The 24,858-nt window shown below is 44.0% G+C and overlaps 2 protein-coding genes across 2 annotated transcripts; one reads left to right on the top strand and one right to left on the bottom strand.

The window, feature by feature from the left end:
- Positions 1–2,549: 2,549 nt before the first annotated feature.
- On the bottom strand, positions 2,550–10,720 carry LOC4345809 (glycoprotein 3-alpha-L-fucosyltransferase A). The gene is made up of 7 exons (XM_015795234.3): positions 10,261–10,720; positions 8,278–8,438; positions 7,518–7,759; positions 6,543–6,647; positions 5,925–6,081; positions 4,740–4,967; positions 2,550–3,303 (listed from the first exon to the last, which is right to left on the bottom strand). Exons 1-7 carry the CDS (start codon positions 10,651–10,653, stop codon positions 3,048–3,050), a joined length of 1,542 nt encoding a protein of 513 aa, XP_015650720.1. The 5' UTR covers positions 10,654–10,720; the 3' UTR covers positions 2,550–3,047.
- Positions 10,721–22,059: 11,339 nt separating this feature from the next.
- Positions 22,060–23,547, top strand: LOC4345808 (uncharacterized). The gene has a single exon (XM_015793830.3). It carries the CDS (start codon positions 22,182–22,184, stop codon positions 23,376–23,378), a length of 1,197 nt encoding a protein of 398 aa, XP_015649316.3. The 5' UTR covers positions 22,060–22,181; the 3' UTR covers positions 23,379–23,547.
- The last annotated feature ends 1,311 nt before the right edge of the window (positions 23,548–24,858 follow it).

Raw genomic sequence — 24,858 nt, 5'->3', positions numbered from 1 at the left:
CACCGTACAATGCTACGTTAGACCAGTCACCGTCAGACCTATAACGTAGCCACTATTGAACTGCCCATGAAAGCCTCTAAACAGCCGAAAACATCACAGCCTCATAGACACCACCAGCGAGAAAGGTTGCATAAGGGACAAGTGAGAATAACATCTACTCATCCCTGAATAGACCTGCCGTCATTTAAGAGTGTCATTCCAATTGTTTGAAGGGGTAAAAAAAAACATAAACATGATCTCATAGGCAATGCTTCTAAGAAGGAAGTAATGACATAAACATCGCCACCACCTGTCCTAGGAATCTAGATGTTGTTTTTACTTAGAGGATCCCGACATGGGAGAACGAAACACCTCGATAAGACCTTTTGGAGGGATCACAACACTTGAAAATGTTGTCGTTGTCAATCCAGCAAGCCATCAGGCTAGCCTTTTACTTGCTGCTTGTTCGGCCCCTACAACTACAGCTCCATTGCCCCCAACATTCAATATTGCTAACAACGTATAGACACCTCTACACCAACACCCCTCTATCGGTTAGCCTCTACACAACTCTGCATGCTACTGCTAGTGTGGCTATAGGACAAACCGTAGCAAGAGCCAAGCATAATGTCATCCCTTAGTGTAGATCTATCCGCCGTCATTGACCTCATAAACCAATGTCACCCATGCCACTACCTTAGGGGCCGAGGACACCTACCCTTCCCTACAATGGATTTGGCCTACCGCCATCAACACTTTCGTCGCCATAGAGGCCAAGAACATTTGTCCTACCATGTCATAGATTTGGCCCACACCACCATTGTCACCAGCCACCTACAGACCACCTCCTCTCACCAGCCAGCTCCCATATGAAGCGACAGCACCTTCACTAGGTCCACACTGTTGACCAGCACCTCCGTCATGGCCTCCTCCTCCTTGCTTTGTCGAGCATTGGTTGTGGGAAACGTCGTCATGTATATCCGCTGACCGTGCCATCGCCGCACCCATGCACCTCATCATCACTGACAAGCATGGATCCAGCCTCGGGAGCCAAATCTAGCCTCAACAGAGCAAGATTTGTTTCCACGGCTTAGGAGTTAGGGCTGCCATCGCTACCGCCGCCATAGGCTTTTCCTCAATAATTTATGGCTAGTGAGTATGGGAGGATGATGGGAGAAAGCCTTGCTACCGCTTTCCTCGCAGACTTTCAGCGATGTGCTCTAGTGCCAGTGAGGTAGAGGAGAGGAGGTGGATTACGTGGTGGCATGAGTGTTAGGGTTTCACCTATATTGCCGAGGGGGATGAGGGGGATGACACAGACGATGCATGCCGGTCTTAGGCCCATGAACATGATTATACCATCAACTATTGGCAACTATATATACGCATGCAAATAATATATAACATCATGGTATAATAGAAATTGAGAGAAGACAAACTATCCACTTATACTCTCACATTATAAAAGCTTAAAACAGGATCATAACCACTTATTGTTTCCTTGTTATCTTATGAGCCACGAGCAAAATTTGAATTTCAAAAGTCAATTTTGGGATTTTTTTTAAAAAAAAGGCTTTTAAAACGTTAATACATAGTAACACAAATGGTTCTTTTTTTTTCCACAGCTTATCAAACATAGCTCACACGATCAGAGTAATTTTCCACAGCTTATCAAACATAGCTCACACGATCAGAGTAATGATCAAATTAACGCCACCCGCTCCTCTATAACAAGTAGAGTTTCTGTTTATCTCATCTTAGATACATTTTATGGCATCTGCTGGAATAAAGATCCAGCGCTAAAACACTCTGCGCTACAGCATTGCATCAACTTTCTTCTCTTTTCTGTTGCATTTGATTGCTGTGTGTGTGCAGTGAAACTGGCTGAAGTTGCCGGGAGAGGTTTCTTTTCCCCTCGTGCATCATGGAATCGTGATCCATGAGGAATCAACCAATCATGCCGATCGATCGACAGAGGAGCTGGCTGGGCCATGGCCGACTGCTCGACCGGGTTGGCCGGGAAATATCTCTTTCTCGGCCATCAATCATCATCATCATTCATCATCAATCTAGGAGATCTGGAAGGGCAACGCCTGAAGTCGACACGTGGAGAATACTCCTCCTTTCGCTGTGACCTGTCACTGTGAGTGTGAGAGACTGAGTGAGAGTGCTGGGCTCCAGGGCCAGCTATAACCCATGCCGCTCACCTGTGTAAGCTGGCAGTGTCCCTTGGCATGGCAGATGCCAGGCGATCTCCATTTGCTTTCGGTTCGTGTCTTGCAGCAGCGCACCAGACCGACCAAAGTACAGTAGTTAACGGCACAAGAACTAGTCAGTAGGTGCAATGCCGATGCAGGGTTGGCTGGCAAAGCCGCAAAGGCAAAAGCTTAGTTAGGACTGAGGCATCATGTCCAGATCAGAAGGGTTAAGGTGAGAGTTGTTTGGTTAGTTCGAATGTTTAAACATTGGTCAAAATGTCAGGCACCACAAACATTAGCGAGGTTTGATATGAACCTGAACCTACATTAATGCAAATCCCAGCAAATGTCATTACAAAGGTGGTACTTCAGTTGTTCTGCAAACGTTTTTTGATGTTTCTCCGTGACTACAGTTATAACATAGTACATTACATTATATCACAGCAATATCGTTCATTGTCCCAAGTCAATCCCTTGTTGACTGTTACCCAAAAAAGTGAGAAAAACAAAACATCTGGCCTGTCGATGAAAATTTACAATCGATGTATCTCAATGCCTAACAAGGCTGTGCTTTTGATTGTAGATAGATCTGTGTGAGCATGAATTGGTTGCTACTCCCTCTTTTTCACAATGTAAGTCATTCTAGCATTTCCCACATTCATATTGATGTTGATAAATCTAGACATATATATCTATCTAGATTCATTAAATCAATATGAATGTGAGAAATGCAAGAATGAATTACATTATGAAACGGAGGAAGTACTACATAAGACATACTAGCAGACTAGCTTACCGTACAGCAGAAACTACACATTGTATATTTTCAACTAGAGAAAGGCGCAAGAAAAGAAAATGTCTAGAGCATAGTTATACAAAAATCACTTCAAGCTTTGCACATGGATGATCTTTAATGTATTTGTCAAGATCTGCGTCATCTCTAAATCTGAACTGGTATAATGCCTGTCGTTGTGTAAGGCCGATTGGATAAATTTTGTATACCTTCAACTCGTCCCCACCTCTAATACTTGGTGGTCTTTCATCCTTCCACACAGGAACATGATTGAGCGATCTAAATTTAGCAAGCACAGCAGACTCCAAAGCACCCATAGTTAATTGGTCCGACCTGCATTGCATAGGAAAGGCACAAGTTTTAAAAAGACTAGCAGGAAAACAATCAGGTAAAATAAGTTAGAAACAATTGTATATTTAAGCTATTCAATTTGCAAGCAGCATTAGTTGCAGTAAAGACACCAAGTTTATAATGTAACAAAGCTAGAAGTTATTTTATATATGTTTTTAAAAAGAGCAAATTGCACAATAGGGCAATAGGCTAGGTATTATTACCGAAGTTTCACTTTGGACCAGGACAATGAAACTTTGGACCAAAGTTTTTTTTTTCCATTTGTTGCACACTGGGCTACCCATCTTACCGGCTGGCCTGGCATTGCCTGCATCTCACCATCACGGCATCCATGAACCCTCTGTTGTTGCTGCTGCTGCAAGGCATGAAGAGTGCATGCGCATGCAGAGTAAGATGAGTTGCTCCAAGGGGGCAGCCATTGGAGCGGTGAGGGCATGAGGTAGATGGAGGTCGGAAGCGGGTGTGAGGAAGTCGACATTAACAGAGCCTGAGCTTGGGACAACACAAATAGAGTTCAAGTGCAGGGACGGCAATGGTGGAGCCAGCGAAGCTCGAGCTCGAGGGATGCCAAGGCAAAGGCAGCCATTGCTGAAACTGAAATCAAGTTTGCGGCAGCCAGGCGGAGGTGGAAAGCGAGCTTGGGCGCTGTCAAGGCAGAACTCCTCCTGTGCCAACTACGGGTAAGCCCATTTAGAAGGAATAGCTCATGGAAGGGTGGGGACAGTGGTCATCCCAACTGCAGCTGCCTTGATCTGGAGAGGAGTTAGAGCAGGGGAACCACGGGAGGGATGTGGAAATTGGATACGCAATGGCAGTACAAGCACAAGCTCACGATTGCTTCTTCTGTAGCACCAGAAGCCAACTAACCAGGCATCCTCTCTAGAGTTGGAGAGATGGGATGGTCTAACCTGCAACAAAGGTAATATTTCCTAGCCCTATGTGAAAACATTGTTTATGCCCTGGTCCAAAGTGAAACTTTGTTCATAATACATGGCCCAATGTGCAATTCCCTCTTTGAAAAATGATCAGGAGCACTGTGATTCACAAGACAACTAAACCAGTAGCACCATATTCATCGGTGCCATCGTAAAAAACAGAAGGTTGGAAAATATCATTGCATGTGCAAGATCATTCTCACATGCAATTATATTTCTGTCTTTGTGGTGGAATTTACCTATTTTTTTCAAACTAGCACTTAAGTCCTTATAATATAAAAATATAACAGTAGTCAGGTACAAATGCACCATCTGACTATCTGAGATAATAAGGACATTAGAGTTGAGATTACATAATATAGGATGAGCATCTGCCCTTGTAACATTTTTTTTAAAAAAATCCCTTGATATTTTGCTCTTTATCATGACAGCTGCAGATAACAAATCTAACACAGGTAAATATAACAGTAATTAATTCCATACCTCAGAAAAATGCTCTCTGTCTTGAACCGCCCTCTTTCTCTGACAAACAAGTGGTATACCTTTCCTCTTTTGCTTGAACAACTACATGGGCGATTCATAAATTTTGGTGTCCTTTCCTCTTTCTCATGAATCTTCGTCGCGACATGTATGCAAAGACGACATGATGAATGAACCGCTGCCATGTCAATAAGGGCCTTGAAAGAATCAGATGGGCCATCATACTTCCATCTACAAATTCAAAACATAGAATGAGATATGCACAGCACAGAAAATGGTGACCTAATAATGGCTGATAAAGGATCTTTGACAAACTGTACAGTAATTTTATCAGCAGAATCATCTACACGTGAATGGAACCCCTGAACTACTCAAGGATACCTTCAAGCAAATCAAAGGTAATGAGGACGCCAACTTACTCTAAGCCTAAACTGCATCAGTTTTTTTATAATTATGTCTTGAATAATGGTTCCAACAAATAGATTTACAAGATATGGGAGAGTGAAACAAAAAAGACAAAAAGAAAATACACCCAGTAGAGTCTCATGGCAGTACTATAATTTGGCTATTTCTTCATTCTAAGATAAATAAGAATAATCTATCTAAAGCAGCAATAGCAAGTTAAAATCTATGTTAGACAGCCAGTTATACTAAAGACTAATTCCAGTAGCTTCTGATGGTGGTTTCATGCTTTTCCAGAGTGCCAGAGTCACATGATTGGTACCAACAAGTTTACAATAGAGTATCGCTGCAATAGCATTTTAAGATTGAGAAATGGATTTCCAGAAAAAATCTTTAATTGTAGAGTAATTTTGTTCCTCAACAAGTTACATATTTGATAATGCTTGTTTGCAAGATCTTGGTAAATGAAAAAATGAGTGGGTGAAAGCAACATCATAGCAAGTTAATAATGTATAATACAGCATTACATCTTATTCCTTAAAAGAACTATGCCAAAAATTGATAAGCATGACTCCATATATTTCCAATGCTGAACTGGTGATTGCTTTTTAATGCAAATTCAGTGTACATGCAGACATACACCATGATTATGCTTGAATTTGCGGAGATCATTAGATGTTCCAAAAATATGATTGGTGTACACGTGATGCTCCAACAATACCATTAGTGAATGAGAAACAAATCTATCTCAGGCATGAAGTCAACAGGGAAAGCAGGAGCATTTACCTCAAAGATTGATTAAAGGCTTCCTGATTTGATGCAATATGTTTCATTGTCTTGGCAATTGAAGGAACATCATCAAGCTCTTTAATGTGTAATATTGCGCCTTCTCCAGGAGAGAACTCTTGAATGTTTGGAGCACCAATCACAACTGGAATAGCTCCTGTAGCACAGCGCAGATGAAATTTTCAATCACTTCCATTCCAGTTAGAAATCTAAATTTCACAGAGTTCAAATTTAATCAATTGCTGGAATTGGAATTAAATAAAATTCATGGTGAACAGAAATAAAATGTTAATCAGTAGATATGGGAAATATGTACATCACAAATATGACAATTTGGTTTATGATTTGGAAGATCCTAATCGATCTGTTTCACAATATTTGTTCACTTGCTTCATGAAAGTACTTTCATAATATATTTCAATTGGTGAGAGTCACGATAATATGATTTTCCATGTCTGTGCAATATTCCACCCCAGAGAGATGACTAACAAATGGGCATAAAGCTTATACTAACTCTGGATCCAATGTTGGATGAGAATTTACCAATGCAAATTGTGTGGATGGGTGGGTGTGGGCTGGGGGTTTGGGTCAGGAATGCTTAATAGCTTATCCAATTACCTGTTACCAGCGATTGAAAAAACTTTTCTGTAACATAATCTTCCTCGTTGGAATTCTCAAAGGCCAAGCTAAATTTGTAGCGCTTCAAAGTTTCCACTTTATCAACTGCACCAGGCAACATATAAAGTTCGCATAACATTTCTTTCCTCAAAACATATGCAGTACAACAATAGAAATACAAACTAGTCCAATCATAAAAGCATCATTTATGTAGGCAAAGCATTTATCAGATTTTAACAACACAATATGATATAAGAAAAGGAAAAAATGTTGCCCTGGACAGTGCATCAATGTCCAAAACAAATTATATTTGCAGCCAGAAGGACCAAGGAAGAATAACTTAATGCAGAGATAGATAAAATCTTAATTAACAAAGTTGAACATAACGATAGCTCTTTGGTTTTTAATCTTTTATAGGTTGAAACATCATTTGCTGCTGCTCTAATAATAATACTATGTGCTACTCTATATACCAACTTCTGGCAGCAACATCATTTCCCAGCAATAGTTATTAAGATTTAAAAAAAGGTTATGTGCAAATATTGATGTTGAAATTATTGTGATCATATAAATAAAATGTGGAGGTCATCAGTGTGCTTAATACAAAAGTAGATTCTAAATCATCAAACACGGTATCCTTAAAGGCTTCATAAAATCAAAAAGAAAAGAAAATTTGTCATGTGATTTTCACATACCCAGTTAGGAATTATCTCAGTTAAACAGAAGGGAGATGGACCTGACAATTAGCATATTGACATAGCAGCAAGAATTGGCAGTTGTGATAGTTTTATATGGTATTCAATATTTTTGATTGCTTGGAACAATTAAAACCATGCCACGTGGAACACTTTGCTGTGGCTGGCCACTCATTACACTCTTGGAAGCATAAGGCAACATATCTCATTAACTATATACGAGTAAATTTCACAAAAGTTAATAAAGTATGTCACTCGAAATATGGAAGAGAAAGTGTACCTTTGCCATCATGATTACGATGGCAACTACCATATGAATCAATTTTGACATCTAAGCTCTCAAGCATCTCAAGGGCTTGCAAACGAAAATTACGTGCACCACAGTTTGAAATAAATGCTGCAGCTAGGGCTTCTTCAGTTTTTGGAGGCACAGGTGCCATTATATCATATTCAGCCCATGAAAAGTAGCCAACAGGTACATCTGAGGAAAGGCTTGTTGTCATCACAATTTTGTAACCTCTCCTGTGAGAGAGCATCAGGATTGCTCAGTCCATTAGAATTATGCTTCTAAAAATAATAAATCACACTGAGGATTAAAATGAATAGTTCCGTAGCTGGGGATACATGATGGTAATAGGTTCACAAGAACAATAGCATATTCAATACAATACTGGTTAATTACTATTTTACTATTTTATTTTAAGTGAGAATGTTTGAGCATCAGCACGAAGCCAATATAGTAGCCAAATAGCGCTCTTTACTTTCTTAATATTACAAATAAAAGTATTAACCTACAACCATGTGTGACTATTAACCATGTGTGACTTCTCAACATGGATAACAGAGTAGGGATCTTAGAGCCAGTATGAAAATTGCTTACATTATGAAAACATCTAACAGTTCTGAGTTTATGTACCAAAGTGAAGTCACACATGGTTACAAACTACCAAAGTGTACGTGGAACACAACAAATAAGGTTAAAATATCATTTAAATAGGCAGAGAAATCACCCAACCAGAATTAACTTGGTTCTTACCCACCCTCGAGCCACAGCAATGTTGTTCTCTGAATAATACTGAGATGACTCCATCGATCTGAGGATACTCTCTACAGTAGGATCTGGGGCAATTCCAAAAGTAGCATCAGGCGTCTTAGTAGCTGAAAACCCAAATTCACATCCTACAGAACATTTATTCCAATCCTGAGAGGGGAAAGAATGCATAAGCACGATATATGGAGAATAAGTAAAGCACTAAATGAATGACAAGTGATGGCACCAATGGTACAAACAACAATCATCATTATCTGCAATCATCACATCACAAATGGCAGTATGGCACCAACACAAGCGTATAGCACCAGGTATAAGCTTACATTAAGGTATGCAGTTGAGCATAAAGCTTGAGGGCAAGATCTTCGAATTCTCTGTTGCTAAATCTAATTTTCACAATATTTTATTTTTACACCATTTAGAAAGTGTTTGTGGAATGTTGAGTAACACACTAGAACTGCCCCCTCCTTCCTCCTGACATAATCAAACCAACATGATATCATGTGCATTCTGATCTACTATTTGAAAAAAAAAATACTGGTTCCAAACATTCACTACCACATCCCTTCATTCCCATGGAAATGATGCCCACGTAAGTTTGCTAAACCATGGTATCCTAATTTCCAGCATTTATAATCCCAATTTAATAATCATTGAGTGGTAATAATGTCAGGATATCATGACCAACCCAACAGTCCATAACCTCCAATTCGTGTCATGGTTTATGTTTAATATAAGAGGTTACTTGTTCTTTTTCACTTTGGATGATTTTGTTTGTAACAGATACAAATATGCAATTTCTTTTATAACTCGTATAATGGTATGAAGGCTAGAAGACTGTGGAGTCTATAAGCACAAAGTCAAGATTTTTCATAATCTACTAGTTACAGATGTATGTTAAGGAAGCCCCATATGTAACCTGGTGGAGAGGCCAGTGACGAACGTGTCACCAAATTTTAGGGGGTGCTAATAAACAAAACTGACAGAAAACTATCTAATAAAATAAATGACATATATGTTTTCTTATATCATCTTACTGTCATTGTTGTGGTGCAACAAATGTGTTCCATATTATACTATTGACAATAGAACTAATGGGCTTGACTCATGGACTCAGCTAATTCCCTTGGTTGCTCAAAAAAATAACAAAGCAGCCTCGCTGGCCCAAACAGCCGAAGCCCCCAAACTACAGAAGGATGTGCTTGCTAATGTGTGGGACTGGATGTGTACGTCTGGTGTGCAAAGGCTCTTGTACCAGTGGAAAGGGTGTTCTGTACTTCTGTTAGTGCCCCCAAGTAGGTCGAAATGTTGTGTAAAATCTGCAACTAAGCATGCAAGTGAGAAATTTGCAATTCCAAAATGGCAAGTATGGCGTAGATGCATAATCTGGACCTTTACATGCACGAGCTAGAGTTATATAAGTATTGCTAGCGACATACAGATAACAGAACATCGACTAGAATTAATGAGCTTTAACTCGTTGATTTGGCTACTTGGCTTTTGTTGCTAGAACAAATAACAGAACATGCACATGCAAACATGAAATCCCACGTAAGCCTCACCAGCCCAAAGCCCCAAACAACCCAAGCCCCCAAACTATAGAAGGATGCACTAGCTAACAAGTGTGTGTGTGCAAGAGCCCCCGTTGAGTCTTCCGCTGAGAGAGACTCTTGCACCATGGAAGGGATGTTTTGTTAGTGCTCTATCTTAGTTCAAATTGAGCATGCAAGGGAAAAAATTGCAATTCTAAAATGGCAAATACGACGTCAGATGCATAATCCGGACCTTTTGCACGAGCAATCCGTGTGCTAGAGTTATCTAAGTAATGTTATCCAACTAAGCAGAAGACCTGTTGAGCTGAGCAGTCCAAAAGTAGCTCTCCTAACTCAAATGCAAGAGCACAAGGAGGCGGATCTCCGAACTGAAATGGAAGAGCGCGAGGAGGGGCGGATCGGGAGAACAGGTACGAGACCTTAGCGGCGCCCCCGACGAGGACGGGATCCTTGTCGAAGTCGCGGTCGTGCGGCACGCCGTCCTCCCTCTCAAGCCGCTCCTCGCACAACCGGATGTCGCCGTCGTCCTCCTCCACCACCTCACCTCCGCCCGGGGGCGCGTCGTCCGCGTCCGCGCCGGGGACCACGACCGCTGCCTTCCCGTCGCGGGCGGGGGCGGAGGAGCGGGCGTAGAAGGAGGTGGTCCAGCTCTCGACCGCGGCGGCGTTCTTCGCCATGTCGAGGCGGCCGAGGAACGCGATCTCGGCGAGGAAGGCCGCGCCGACGAGGAGCGGCAGCAGCCACCCGCACCGCCGCCGCCGGCCCGCCTGGGACTGGGCCTGGGCCTGCGACTGCGAGTGGGACCCCTTCATCGCCACGCGCAGCTCCGCCTCCTCTCGCCGGTGGCGGAGGCGATGGGTGGGGTGGTGGGTGAGGGGCGGAGTCGTTAGACGACCTGGTCGTGGGAGTTGGCAAGGCGACCTCGTCTCGATCTTCTTTTCTCATCGTGTGGGCCCACGATGTCAGTGAGAGAGCATGGCAGAGATCCAATTTTGCTTGGGCCCATTTAACCATTCTATTTTCCTGGGCCTTTTTCTGCAGGCCTCGTGGTCTGTCCAGGAACCGGAGTCAAACGGCCCATCCTTTAGTGGGCTAACAGCTTAATTATTTGGGAAAAGTGTACTTTTACTCCCTCAACTATCGCCCGAGTATGATTTATGTCCTCCAACCACAAAACTGGGTATATCGACACCTCCATCTATTAAAACCGGTGCAAACAATGCCTCTGGGTGGTTTTTGGATGACATGACGCCTATATGGCGATTTTAACCGAGTCTTTGTCCTACGTGGCGTTTATGTGGTATTAGAATAAAAATAAAAAGAATAAATGGGACCTATATGTCATTCACATAAATAATGTATTGTAGAACCACTGACATACCGGGTTTTGTGGTTGAAGGACGTGAATCATACTCGAGAGATAGTTGAGGGAGTCAAAGTATACTTTTTCCTAATTACTTCCCTATATTTGCATGGGCTGATCAATGTGTCCCGTCTGGGCCGTCTAATTGGGCTAGAGCTGGTATACTCCGTGGTCCTTGGCATTGGCCGATTCTGACCGAGTTAGCCACGAATGAAGTTTATGCATGTCAGCGAGAGTTTAAATTCAGATCACTATTTTTTTAGATAATATTCAGATCACTATTTGGATTAGGGAATAGTTAATTGAAAAGTTATAGCTAATCTGGTACAGCCAGTAGCTCGAAAGAGACCCCTGCAAAGGTAAGAACTAAGAAAGACCGAAGAACACTGAAGAGAAAGGGAGCTAGGCATATGCAGGAATGCTAAAGCACTGAAGAAAATTCAGTGTGTTACAGAAATGGAACTTGGCATTGCTACAGTGTTGAAGAAAATTCAAGAGTGTTACAGTCGCATGAATACATGTCGGTGAACTCGGAAACGTGAGATTAACTTCGATACTGTACAGATCCAAGGCAGTACAGATTATTGCATGTGTTCTTTTCTCTCAAGATGGCACTGCAGCAATCAATCTGAAACTAAAGCAGCGCTGAATTTTCCTCATTCCGGAGTGTTCTGCAGCTGATTTCCAATTGGGCCTAGGCTAGGTCTGGGCTAAAGCAAACTAACCTAGGCCTGGGTTAGGTGTAATAAACTTTGCATTTAGTGCTTAGATTAGGTTCAAATCAGGATTAGGCTCCAACCATACCATATGCATGCATCTAGCTCGTTCTGCAACACAAAGGCAACGCCCACGAGGCGTTAGCTAGACAAAGGGAATCATCAAGAACATGCTGTGACGGTAGATTAGAACAAGCAAGAAATATAAATCGTTTCAGTTTGTCATCTGTGCATCGCATGTCTGGGAACAGCAAAAGCAGGACAAAATCTAAAGAGGTGGTTAAAACCAAAAGTACAAGACGGACGAACGGTTCTATGTATAGAGTATTTCATTGTGTCACCTTGGCCATCCATCACAAATACGTGATCCCAACACATGAGACAAGCCATGCAATAGAGTTCTGCTTGGAAAAAAAAAGACTAGTTATTGTTAATTACCATGGATTGGATTCCATTGCTCTGAATGATGCTCTGTTTGTGGTCCATGATCATGGACAGGTAGGAAAGGAGCATAAACATATTGTACAGCCAGCCAGCCAGCCAGCCCAAGCAAGACTGGCGTTGCAACCATTTCTGCATCCCCCCCAAAGTAATTAGGATTATTCATTTGAAAGATAGAATAAGAACCTAACTAAGGCATTGGTTTCTATTCCCTTATCTGTTCTTTTATGTTGATTCCTCTAACAAACTAGAAATAAAAGAAAGTAATTAAATTTGTCCTTGTCCATATACATTCATACTCGTTGGCTAGCTTCTCATGTAGCGATTCCCAACGTCAATGAGGTTTAGGGACCAGTAATATCCTAATAAACGAATACTAGCACAGTCTGAAAGAACTGAAACTTCTTTTTGGTGATGGCATATATACAAGTCCGAGATGTTCAGAGAAGCAACAAATCGACCACATATAGTACTAGAAAGACTGCAATTTTTTGTTGTATCATAGGGATTCCAATAGGTTAACTACCTACACATTCCAATGGAGGAGACATCACGAATTTTTATTTGATGCATCCCTATCACAATACGTACGTAGCTAAGTATAGCTCATTCTTTTTTCTATCTCAACCTGGGAGAGAAGAAAGTATCTTTGAATACCGTTTCAATCAGGCGCACGGGTGTCCTGTTCTTAAATCTATACGCATGCTCAGAGCACCCACAATGGTAAAATAAGATGATATCTATAAAATATGTACATATCAGCAATAGATTAGATTAATAGTAAACCACTTCAATAGTATGTCTACATGGGTATCTATAGCTCTCTAATCTATTGTATTATTTTTCTCTATATATTATCTCAAGGTTAGTAGATAGTTTTGCTCTCTCTTTATTTAATCTCTTCCAAGTAGAAAAATATGCTGACATGGATATCTTGTAGAGAGCCTATAGATAACCATTACGGGTCCCCTCATCAACTACCTAAAAAGTGATCATGGCATCTTCTTTTCTCTTCCACCAAGTTTAATTTGCCTATGCCTACAATGGCTACGTCTAGGCTAGCTTTGTTTGTTTAACACACCATGAAGCAGAACCAGAATTGTGCAAATGTTGTTGTTCACTTTGCCTTTGCATGCTGCGGACCAGCTGAGAATCTTTATTTCGGGTTGTTCCTTTGATGCGGTGGGATAGTTTTTGTGGGTATATATATGCGACTCTATTGCTACTACATGCTAGGGTTTAAATTCTGATATACGGAGTACATATGATATGTTTTTATTAGGTTTGTACTACAGATCGGTATAAAACCTATAGCGCACATGTTTTTTAATATTTCTCCATCATATATATAATTATAAAAAAATGAGAGTATAACTGCATGAAAGTATTTCTAATGAAAGAAATCTAAAAATGTCACTTTTACTTATGAAATCTTAATTATTGGCGATATAAGATGACTTCTCAAAAAATATGTACTACCACCGTTTTTAAGAGATGACGTCGTTGACTTTTTGTCACACGTTTGACCATTCATCTTATTCCAAAAATGTATGTAATCATAATTTATTTTGTTATAAGTCGTTTTTATCACTCAAAGTATTTTAAGTATGATTTATATAATGTATAAAATTTTTGAATAAGACAAATGGTCAAATATGTGTTCAAAAGTCAATGCATTCACCAATAGGATTTAATAATTGTGGGTTCTTTATCTTGTGTTGGTGCTTATTAGTTTGTGCTTATGCTTTGTTAAATCTTGGTGTGTTTGTGTGAACCCTTTGGTGTGTGGTCGCTTTAGAGCGAATTTGTGTAAAAATTGGTTGTAGCTCGTTGAGCAAATGCCAGATTTTATTTCATTATAAAAAAATAAAAAACACAAAGGGGATATAAGATTTTGAGGTTTGACTGCTTGCGCCCAGGAGCGGATCCAGCGTGGGTGCCGGAGGGACTCGAGTCCCCCTTACCCCACTGGATCACCATTGACAGAAGGAGAGATGAAAGAGTAAGAAGAGGGAGAAAATGAAGAGTAGGGGGGACTGAAGAAGGAAGAAAAAGATGAGTCTCGAGTCCCCCTTTCATTCTGGTTCTAGATCCGCCCCTACTTGCGCCTAAGACAACATCTTTCATGTCTAGTCTGATAAGATGGATTTTCATGACAACTTTACACCTCTCCCAAACAAGTTTCTTACTTTATATTCCTATTCGAGAAATGTGCAGGGGATAAATATAAAACAAAGAATTACTTGTGCACGAACATGTCAATTGCCATATACTACCGCGGAAAGAAAAGGGAACGTCCTTTGCATCCACGACTGATTCAAGCACGTAGTGGTGCTGCGTAATGATCATGTCCCTAGCTATATATACTACGCTGTAATCGCCTTTTATTTCCCTTTCGTTTATCCCCGTCAGATTCAGCAAATCACAACAGTACATTGGTGATCAATTTCTGATTAGACAAAGTCCATATCAGGGTAGAGATGCAAGGTTTTATCTCACTAATCCACATGACTAGCATTACAGAACCAGGTTGAAAGCTAACGCAATAATATTATTCCAGGTGCTTTTCTTTGCAGACCGCGGTTCGCCAACTCTATATCAGATAGATAGGCATGTAGCCAGGCAACACTGCCTGGCTGGCCCACAGCCACACGATCAACATCCCACGAATACAATTTCTGCATTGTCTAGTGAAAGTTTGGTTTTGGTGAAAAGAAAAGTTAAGGTAGGTTGAGTCCTCTAAGTTTAATATTCAAGGGAGCCTACTCCTCCAAGGAAAAAAAATAGAATTTAGTTTGTCATTTTTTTACTGATGCAAGTGATTATATTCACTAATACTCCTAGATAGAACTGTTAAATGTTTCTCTAGGATCAAGATTGACATGAACTTTGTAATGTTCAAGCTGGCCAACCAGCAGATCTTTTGTACTGTTTATTTTGTTCATGCAAAATTATTGAATCACTGTTGATGAACAAGTTGTTGCATGCATGCATAATTCCATATGCAAGAGGTGATGCATTTTCTGCATTGTTGTCTTGTAGACCATGAACCAAAAGTGTTTTCTGCACTGTTGCCCGGACCCAAAAGTAACTAAAGATTGAGAAGGACTACACTTCAGGGATAAACAAGGAGCTAACCAAAATGCTGAAATGAGATATTCATAAGTCTGGGGTTGGTGCACAGCACAAATTTATTCGTTTAAAAAATGTTTATTTTATTTTTGTTCACATTACCGCCACTGTATTTACATCTTACTACCACTCACAATTCACAGCACTGCCAAAAAAGAAAAAATCACAACACTGCAAATACCAACTGCATGCATGCAAGCTGCAACATCAGCAGACACGGCTTTATTCATGTGTCTGGTAAGTGTACACCAGCGAGAGTTGCCCAAAAGAGTGTCAAGATCGAACAGCAAGAATCCGATCGTCCAGTGGAAGAATCACCCGTTGCTCATTGAGTCATTTGGCATTTTTCAATTTTATGTAGGAAAGACGAGTTCCTTTTGTTTTTCTAATGAATGACTCGAAAGGCACCAGCTAGATAGGCAAGTTAGTGACACAGGTGAACACTAGCACTGCTAGCTAGCTACTGCTGGCTGGCTGGATGGATCAATTTGCTCCTAGGTTAGTACATATACCGGCCGGCTCTGAATTATGGTGCTTTCGGTTGGCGCATTAACATCACTCATGGGGGAAAAGGATGGACGCTGTTGATCCTGTTTGGAGAGACGGCGCTAATTAAACTTCTCACAGGATGCATGACATGAGATGGATCATCGTTAGGTTATTGCTGCCTTTGGGCTTCCTCGAAATGCAGGAATTTTTATAGGACTTTTATGTGTAAGTTGGTTCAAATGTCACAAAAGTCCTTCATTTCAAGGGAATCCTTATGTTTTCTGAAAATATAGAGGGGATTTTATGGAGAGCTGGTCATGATCGGTGGGTATTTGAAGAGTCGGATATAGCAATTTTAGAGATTCTAGCTCTTAGTGATGTGCTCTTTCCGTTTCAGGTTATAAGACTTTATAGCATTGCCCACATTCATATAAATGTTAATGAATTTAAGTACACCTATATGTCTAAATTCATTAACATATATATATATATATATTAATGAATATATATATATATATATATATATATATGAGTGTAGGCAATGCTAAAAAGTCTTTGTAATATGAAACGGAGAAAGTATGTTCTTCGATGATCTGACTGTGACGACTCATGAACAAACTAAATTCCTGCCTAGAAATCCACATGATTCAAGCCTTCCAGGACAGCTACTTATGGGTTGAACCTCTGAATTGGGGGAGGCAGAGCTTCTAAAATGGAGGGCCACTGTTGGGTGAGATGACGTCGTCAAAGCAACTGTTCTATTGCTGCTGCATATATCTGTCCGTCGACAAAACATTCGCTCGCATTTTATGACGGGTGATCTGAACTAATCGATCGTGGAGCTATCGATCCCTTTGTCTCGGTTGATTGGAGAATGATTTCGTGTAGAGTGTGACTGCTGGTCATGTCCAAGCTAGGCTAATATAACCTAGAAACTGACCATGGTGACATGCATAATAGTCTGTATTAGTGCGCACTCCAGTCGATCCAATCATTAAGACCGACAAATCAATCCTGTAATTGGCTCGAGCTTGTGTCCTGATCTTTCCTGGAACATAAACTGATTGAGTGGTAGGCCACTGTGAGCCTCATGTAACATAGACACTACCACACATCTATTTGCATCAACTGAAATTTGAAGATGGATATCACCCTGTTTCTCGCATGTCATCCATATATCCATAAAAATTGTGAATTTTTTTTACAAGATAGATAAGTGAGTAATATATCACTTTATAAATATTTTTGTTCTTTTTATTACAACTTTTGTATTTGTCAAATCTTTTTACATATTGATCTACTACATTGTTTTTTTTCACGGTTATTCATGTAGCATGAAAAGCAAGAAAATATTCCTTGTCTTGTTCGGTTTGGAGGGGATTGAAAGGGATTGAGGAAGAATAATTTCACATCATTATAGAGTTGGAAAAAAGTACCCTTAAATTCCTCTCTTTTGGGAGTTGACGAACAAGGCTTTTAAGAACGTGTTAGGTTAATCCTCACGAGAAAGGTATCGGAGGGAATTGAAATAGATTAATTCCACATCTCAATAGAATAATTCCACACACCTAATTCTTAGGGACGGATTAAGTGAAAAAAAATAGGGATGAAATTAATTGATATCCCCCAAAAATGTCATCGTGAATATATATTTTTTTTAAAAAAAATGTCATCGGAAAGAAAGGAGGAAGGTAGACGATTCCCTTGACAACAAGGCCCAATCAACTGTTCACCTCCAGCAGGCGCGGCCAAATTCTGCAAGCAATTGACCAAGCTAGGAAATAAACACCATATCTGCAGTCGAAAACGTGAGACTAAACAGGCATCAAAAGTCAGGCGGCGGCGACTACGCGCGAGCTGAGCTCTTCGAAGTCTCGCCACCTCACTCACACACTCACCATCAAGGCATATATTGATCACCTACTTGGAGGCTCCGTGCGTCAAAAAGATCAGATAACAACAGCTGCTAATGCTGTGGACCATCATCAGCAGGAAGAGTGAAATGTAGTGGAGCTCTGACGAGAAACGGATCGACCTGCTTTCTTCTTGTCTCATCTCAGATTAATTGATCAGTACTGTCATTAGCAGCTATGCTTTGGCTTTTGCGGTTAGTAAGTCAACTGAGCCAACCATAACAAGCCAGTTTGGGAAGGTGTGCGTCTTGTCCGGGCCAAATGTTCATGCAGAGTTAGGTGTTATACACTGGTGTTAGCTTGTGTCTCTACTGTGTCTTCAAGACTGCAATCACCGAAAGGCGATGGCAATCGTGGCCATGCAAGTTACTAGTATATCAGACGTTCAGAGGGAGAAAAAAAACACAAACGCACTCAGTTTGAACAGCAAATTCAGAAGTTCAGTACTTCAGTTCAGTGTCACTCGTGTAGAATGATGATTAGCAAACTGTTCTGTCCAAAATGCATATAAAATTCAGTACTCCTACTAGCCATGTTGAGAATGCATATACTTTGCGTTGCTTCGGACTCAAATACAATAGTCATGCACTTATTTCACATTGCGGGTCGCTTCAATCATAACTATATTAGCCCTAAAAAATAATACTATCTAATGACTAAAAAGTCTAAAGTGCAACTCATCTTTTTCATCTAGATTAGATTATGTCTTTTAATAAAATGTTCAGTGAACACATGGTTGTACAGTGAGTCAGTGACTACGGAATGTGAATAGCGAAAGCATCTTCTTTTCTTTCTTTTTTTTTGTCATTGGAAAAAATCAGGGAAAAACCATTCGAATTTATGGGAAGAACAATATTTTAGTAGCCTTGGAGAAGAACATTTCAGCCAACTCAACAACCATTGAACCTCTCCTCTCCGCAAAGGCAGATCCAACTATTCAATCGCTTCTCTCGCTGCATGGGTCTCTCTTCTTGCAGAGGCTCCACATGCAAACGTTCCAACCATTTGGCTTCTGAGATCAGGTGCCGTAGGACAGGGCAGCATGTACCATTGTTGGATCTTACCCTGTAGCTGGTTCAATGTTAAGATAACGATGTAATCGTAGGGGTTGGTGGGTCATAAACTTGCATTGCACAGTTCTATCACTCAAATATTTTTTTTCCTTCTATCACATCATGCACACAACACATACTAAACCACCATGCCGTTGCCTTTCATCCAAAAATATATCCCCTTAGCAAAAGTAAAAAAAAAATATGTGTTGCAAACTATTTATGTAGTGCAAACTTTAGAAACAACCGTAGAATTGAAAAATGGGCATATCAGATGCTTTTAAATTGGGAAACTGCTATATACCGGTATCCCGTTGGGATACTGACCCAACGGGATCGCTCCCTCTCCACCTCCCTGAGACACAAGAGCGCGGGCCACCGTGGGAGCAGCGAGCGTAGACGAGCTGACGTCGGCGATGCCGACAACAAGCTCCGGCGGCGCCGATGACGAGCTCCGGCGTGGAGGACGCGGCCGCCGCCGACGAGCTCCGGCGTGGAGAACGCGGCCACCGGCAAGCTCCAGCGTGGGGCATGGTCGCATGGACGGCGGAGGATCCTGCGTGGTGATAGAGACGGCGCCGGCGACGAGCTCCAATGTGGGGCGTGGACGGCGGAGGATCCTGCGTGGTGATGGCGGCGGCGCCGGCGACGAGCTCCGGCGTGGAGAACGCGGCCGCATGTTGAGGCATGGACGACGGACGCGGCCGCTAGTGACGAGCTCCCGACGGAGGACGCAGTCGCCGGCGACAAGCTCCGATATGGACCGTGGATGGGGAAGGATGCGGCTGCCAGCGACGAGGTTCGGGTTCGGTGTGGACCGTGGACGGGGGAGGACGCGGCCGCCGATGACGACGCCTCGACGCCCAGCTCCTGATATCTGGTAGGTATCATCTGATACCTCACAAGTATCACCCCGATACATCGTAGAAATCGCACGATACCTGATAGGTATCACATGATACCTCACGAGTATCGCCTGATATGTGATAGGAATCGTCTGATACCTGATGCATGGTAGAATCGCATGATACCTGGTAAGTATCACCCGATACCGGCTAGGTATCAGGACATGATACATCGCAAGTATCACCATCTATGTGGTAAAAATCGCATGATACTTAATAGGTATCATCTGATACCTTGCAAGTATTACCTGATACGTGGTAGGAATCGCCTGATACTTGATGGTTATACTTGATACATGTTAGGTATTAGGTCCTGATACCTTACCGGTATCAGGCGATACTTGCGAGGTATCAGGTGATACCTGATACCTATAAGGTATTAGGCGATTCCTATCACGTATCATGTGATGCTTGTGAAGTATCAGGTGATACTTGTAAGGTATCATATGATTCTTACCACGTAGAAGGTGATACTTTCAAAGTATCAAGTGATACCTATGAGGTATTAGACGATACTTACTAGATATCAGGTGATTTCAACTGCGTATCAGAAACCGAACACCTACCCGGCACCAACGCCGACAACCACTACCGCCCCCTCCCTCCCCTGGCTCTAGGCACCGCCGCCGCACTGCCCCTCCCTCCTCTGGCTCCGGCCACCGCCGCCGCTCCGTACCCCAAATCTGGCTACCGCCACCGCCGCCCCTCCCTTCCCTAGCTCCGGCCAGGCGGCCACCACCATCACTCTGTTCCCTGGCTCCGGCCACCGACGCCCCTCCTCTCTTCGTTGATGTATCCCCCGCCGGCGGCTCGGCCACGATGTGTCGCTGCCTCGACGCGACGCAAACGAGGTCCTCGATGTCGCAGGAGCTCACTGCGCGGGGCTCGTCGCCAGCGGCCGCGTCCTCCCCTCGCCGAGTGGGTCTTCTTCCCCAACTGCGCCGAAGGTCCTCGTGGACAGGCGGCAGCAATCTCCTCCACATGCTCAGGCGCTCAGCTCTCGCTTCTCTTTGGATAGCCCGACGGAATCCCGGTATGTAGCATTTTCATTCAAATTTAACTAGGGGTAAAAGTTTTACTGTGAGTAAAAATTTTACTCGAGATGACGTGAATGAATCTTAAACGTTCATTTTTTTTTCTATGGTAGTTTTCATGTTTACACTATATATATGGTTTTCAGGTTAGTAACAGATCTTTAGCCTCACTGAATTCACTTTTTATGTGCATCCATGTGTATATATAGTATTTGTGAGCACCAAGTTTCAAACACTGATGGATGAAGTTTTACACCCCCACGATTCCACGAGGACCACGACCACATCTGTGGTCTTTTCCCTATCACTTAAAATCTTTGATCCGGCTTTAACCAAAACAAAGTGGCTATGATTTTTTTTTGAAAAGTTGGCATACATTGATAAAGTATTAAGTATGCATAAGCCATCCTACAAATTAAATCTCAATTACACAATGAAGTTTGGGGCTGTGAATGTAGTACTGTATATAGTTATACTGTCGAATTTGCACCCTTCTTTTCAAAGTGTGCATGTAGTTTGTATGAAATTTTACATGATAGGACTCTATAGTCGATTTATTTTTAAGAATCTTTACAATTATTCTGAATATGTTTAAATAGTAACGGAACATACCATTAATGTTTCGAAGGATTTTTTTTTCTCTAGGACTTGTCCTTGTTCGGAACTTTAGATATTCTTTAGATTTGTCAGTGATCTGGACCACTATTTATCCAACGGTGGATAGAAGGGTTGCAAACTTGCAACTTTTCAACTCCAGGCGATCTCTACCCATATTACGTAGGAGTATCTACGCTTACCAGATGTACTGGGGCCGTCCAATTCCATCTTTCACCGGAAATCCCCGCCGTACGTTTGGTCATCTCATCGGAACAGGGTTCATCTGTCGTTGTTACTACTCGTTGTTACTCGGCGGATTAGGCATGGTAAAACTAGCAGCCGCGAGACAAATCCTGGGCGAGGTCACGTACGCCGCCTTGTTCGTTACCAGCGAGGAGGGAAACCACCAAGAGACGCCAACTCAAAGAATCGCCTTGTGCTCTCCTCCGCCTCCTCCCCGTTGCTTGCCTTGCTCCCCCTACCCCTCGATCTCTTCCCCTGGCCCCACCACCCGTACCGCGACGCAATGGCCGCCTCCTCCCCTATATAACCCGCGTCTCCTCCATCCCTCACCTCGCCTCTGCTCCCTCCAGCGTTCGTCCAGTTCGTCTACCTCGTTGCCACAGCCATTGTCATCTGTCGAAGCTTTACTGGTAGTGCGCGTTCTAGGGGCGGTCGCCGTACGGGAGGCGGTGGCAATGGTGGACGTGGACCGCCGGATGGCCGGCCTGTCCCCGGCGGCGCACGCGGCGGGGCTGCGGCGGCTGTCCACGCGCGCCGCCGCGGGGCCCTCGTCGGCGTCGGCCTCGCCGCGCCACGGGCTCCACTCGTTCCACGCGCTGGCGGGCGCGGTGCTGTCGCACCTCAGGGCGTCCGGGGTGGCCGTGCTCCCGGGGCTGTCCGACGCGGAGCTGGCGCGCGCCGAGGCCGAGATGGGGTTCGCGTTCCCGCCCGACCTGCGCGCGGTGCTCGCCATGGGCCTCCCGTCGGGTCCCGGGTTCCCGGACTGGCGGACGCGCGCCGGGCTCCGGTCGGCGTTCGACCTGCCCATCGCGGCGGCGTCGCTGCAGATCGCGCGTGGCGCGCTGTGGCCGCGGTGCTGGGGGCCGAGGCCCGCCGACCCCGACAGGGCGCTCCGGCTCGCGCGCTCCTCCATCCGCCGCGCGCCGCTGCTTGTGCCGCTCTTCGACCGCTGCTTCCTGCCCTGCCGCCCCTGCCTCGCCGGGAACCCCATCTTCTTCGTCACCGACGACCGGGTGCTCTGCTGTGGCCTCGACATCCTACACTTCTTCACGCGAGACTCCTCGTTCCAGCCGCTCGACCTCCGCCCCCCCTCGTCGTCGTCGTCGGTCGCCCCGTCCTCCGGCGAGGCGACGCCGTACATGCGCCGCAGCCTCGACGCGGCTTGCGGCGGGAAAGCCCCACGCTGGATCGAGTTCTGGAGCGACGCCGCGTCCGACCGGCGCCGCCGTGACTCGTCCTCCTCGGAGGCCTCGACCGCGTCGTCGTCATCCGGGTGCGCGTCGCCGCCGGCGAGGAGATCGAGGACCCCGCACTGGGTCGACACCTACCTGGACAGGCTCGGGTCAGTCCTCAAGAGCGGCGGGTGGAGGGACACGGAGGTGAATGAGATGGTCGAGGTGACGGCCTCCGGTCTGTTCGACGGCGAGGAGGCGCCGGCGGTGGACGCCGACGCGGTGCTCGACGCGCTCCTCCTGAAGGCCGACAGGTGCTCGGACTCGCTCCGCCGTGCCGGGTGGAGCTCCGAGGACGTGTCCGACGCGCTGGGGCTCGACCTCCGGCGATGCAAGGAGCGGCCGCGGCCCGCCGTTCAGCTACCGCCGGAGATCGCCGTCAAGGTGGAGCGGCTCGCGAAGTCGGTAGCTAGGCGGTGACCTCATCGCCGCCGCCGGAGCCATCGGCCATCACTAGCACTAGCAAGCATGCCGTTTTCCTTTAGAAAAAGTTACTTTCTTTTTTTTTCCTTAACTTTTTCACTATACAAGGAAAGAATACATGTACTTTTAATCAAGTAAATAAAAATTAACCCCGTGACCGTGATCATCTGAATACTGGGATGTAATTTAATGCTCTCATGTCTCAAGTGGTGAGAGTAACTTGGTCAAGTGAGTAACGGTTACATTGACGGCGCAAGCACACACTTTTTTTTTCACTTTTTTTTTATTTTGGGACTGGTAAGAATTTTTTTCAATCTTTTGTTAGCAAACGGTACTTTTTGTCGAATCTTTGGGGGTCAAGGTGGATGCCAGTGTCTGCTGCTAATCTACCGATCATCTACCGATCCACCCCAGTCTCTCATTTCCACTAGCAAAACGGATCCTACCGTCCCATGTATCTACCGTACTAGATTGAATGCAACGGATCTTACGGAACTCCCAGTGCAAGATCTAGCGGTGTGCTTCAGCAAAAGGCAGCGTTTTCTCTCACTATAGGGCTAGTTTGGTTTGGTTTCAAATTGTGCCCTACCAATTCATTGGCAATTGTCTATAGTGTTTTTTGTTGTTTGTATTGGTGCCAATTTTAACAAAACATCTCTTAGATGGTAAAAATTTTGGCCATCCAAAATTGATAGTGCCAAAAGTTACCCAAACTTTGACACTACCAAGATTTTGGTATAGCACCAAATCAAACTGGCACATAGTTTCTTGATTATTTTTGTCGTGCATTTTGCCTCCGTGCATGTTCGAACTGGATAATACTAGGAGTACTACTACTAGCCGACAAATCGGCAGTAAATGGTAAATTTCCACCGTTTTTAGTTTTTACCCTCACCTCACCTAGACGGTGTGTCATGATGAGTGGTTGGGTCGGATCGGATAGTTGTGGGTTGGGTTCGTGCTCATACATGCACCCCCGCGCTTTTGGTTGAGGGTGTTGCAGCAGTTGTTATTACTGTGTGCACCGTGCCGACGTGTCTCCGCTTTCCGTCGACCTCGCGGCCGGCCACGGGTGTGGCCTCCGAAAAGAACAGCCTTGTTCCGTAGCCAGCCAGCCGCAGCGGCGGCAGCGCACACGCGCGGCTTTTGCCCTCGGGAGCCGAGCGCCCGTGTCGCCCGCCCCGCCTGCCATGCCGCGCGCTGTGGCCTGTGGTGCCCGTGCATGCAGCCGTACGTGCAGCCGCGGCGCGGCGCGTTCCCGTTCTCACTTGCTGCTCTCCTCTCTCGTCGCAACAAGCAGCTTTGGTGCAGGCACCTCGCCTCGCACGGTTCATCAATGCCGCGGCGTGCGCTCCGTGCAGGTGGTGGTGATAAACTGAACGTTTCAACTGGTGATAAACTGTACAGATGGCCAACTCTCCGAGGGCCCTTCAGTAGCATAGGGATTCTTTTTAGTTCCGATGGGAAATTAACCGTT

Source organism: Oryza sativa, chromosome 8, assembly GCF_034140825.1.
Source record: "Oryza sativa Japonica Group chromosome 8, ASM3414082v1".
Taxonomy (NCBI): domain Eukaryota; kingdom Viridiplantae; phylum Streptophyta; class Magnoliopsida; order Poales; family Poaceae; genus Oryza; species Oryza sativa.
The sequence above is the reverse complement of the archived record's forward strand: the minus strand, read 5'-3'. Positions and strand labels throughout refer to the sequence as shown.

What these genes read in the sequence shown, in the direction of transcription:
- LOC4345809 (XM_015795234.3), bottom strand. Translation starts at nt 10,653, where the DNA reads ATGAAGGGGTCCCACTCGCAGTCGCAGGCCCAGGCCCAGTCCCAGGCG. An exon ending in AACATTGCTGTGGCTCGAGG is followed by an intron (nt 7,760 to 8,277) that starts GTGGGTAAGAAC and finishes GCTCTCTCACAG; the next exon opens with GAGAGGTTACAAAATTGTGA. An exon ending in TTTTCAATCGCTGGTAACAG is followed by an intron (nt 6,082 to 6,542) that starts GTAATTGGATAA and finishes GCTGTGCTACAG; the next exon opens with GAGCTATTCCAGTTGTGATT.
- LOC4345808 (XM_015793830.3), top strand. Translation starts at nt 22,182, where the DNA reads ATGGTGGACGTGGACCGCCGGATGGCCGGCCTGTCCCCGGCGGCGCAC.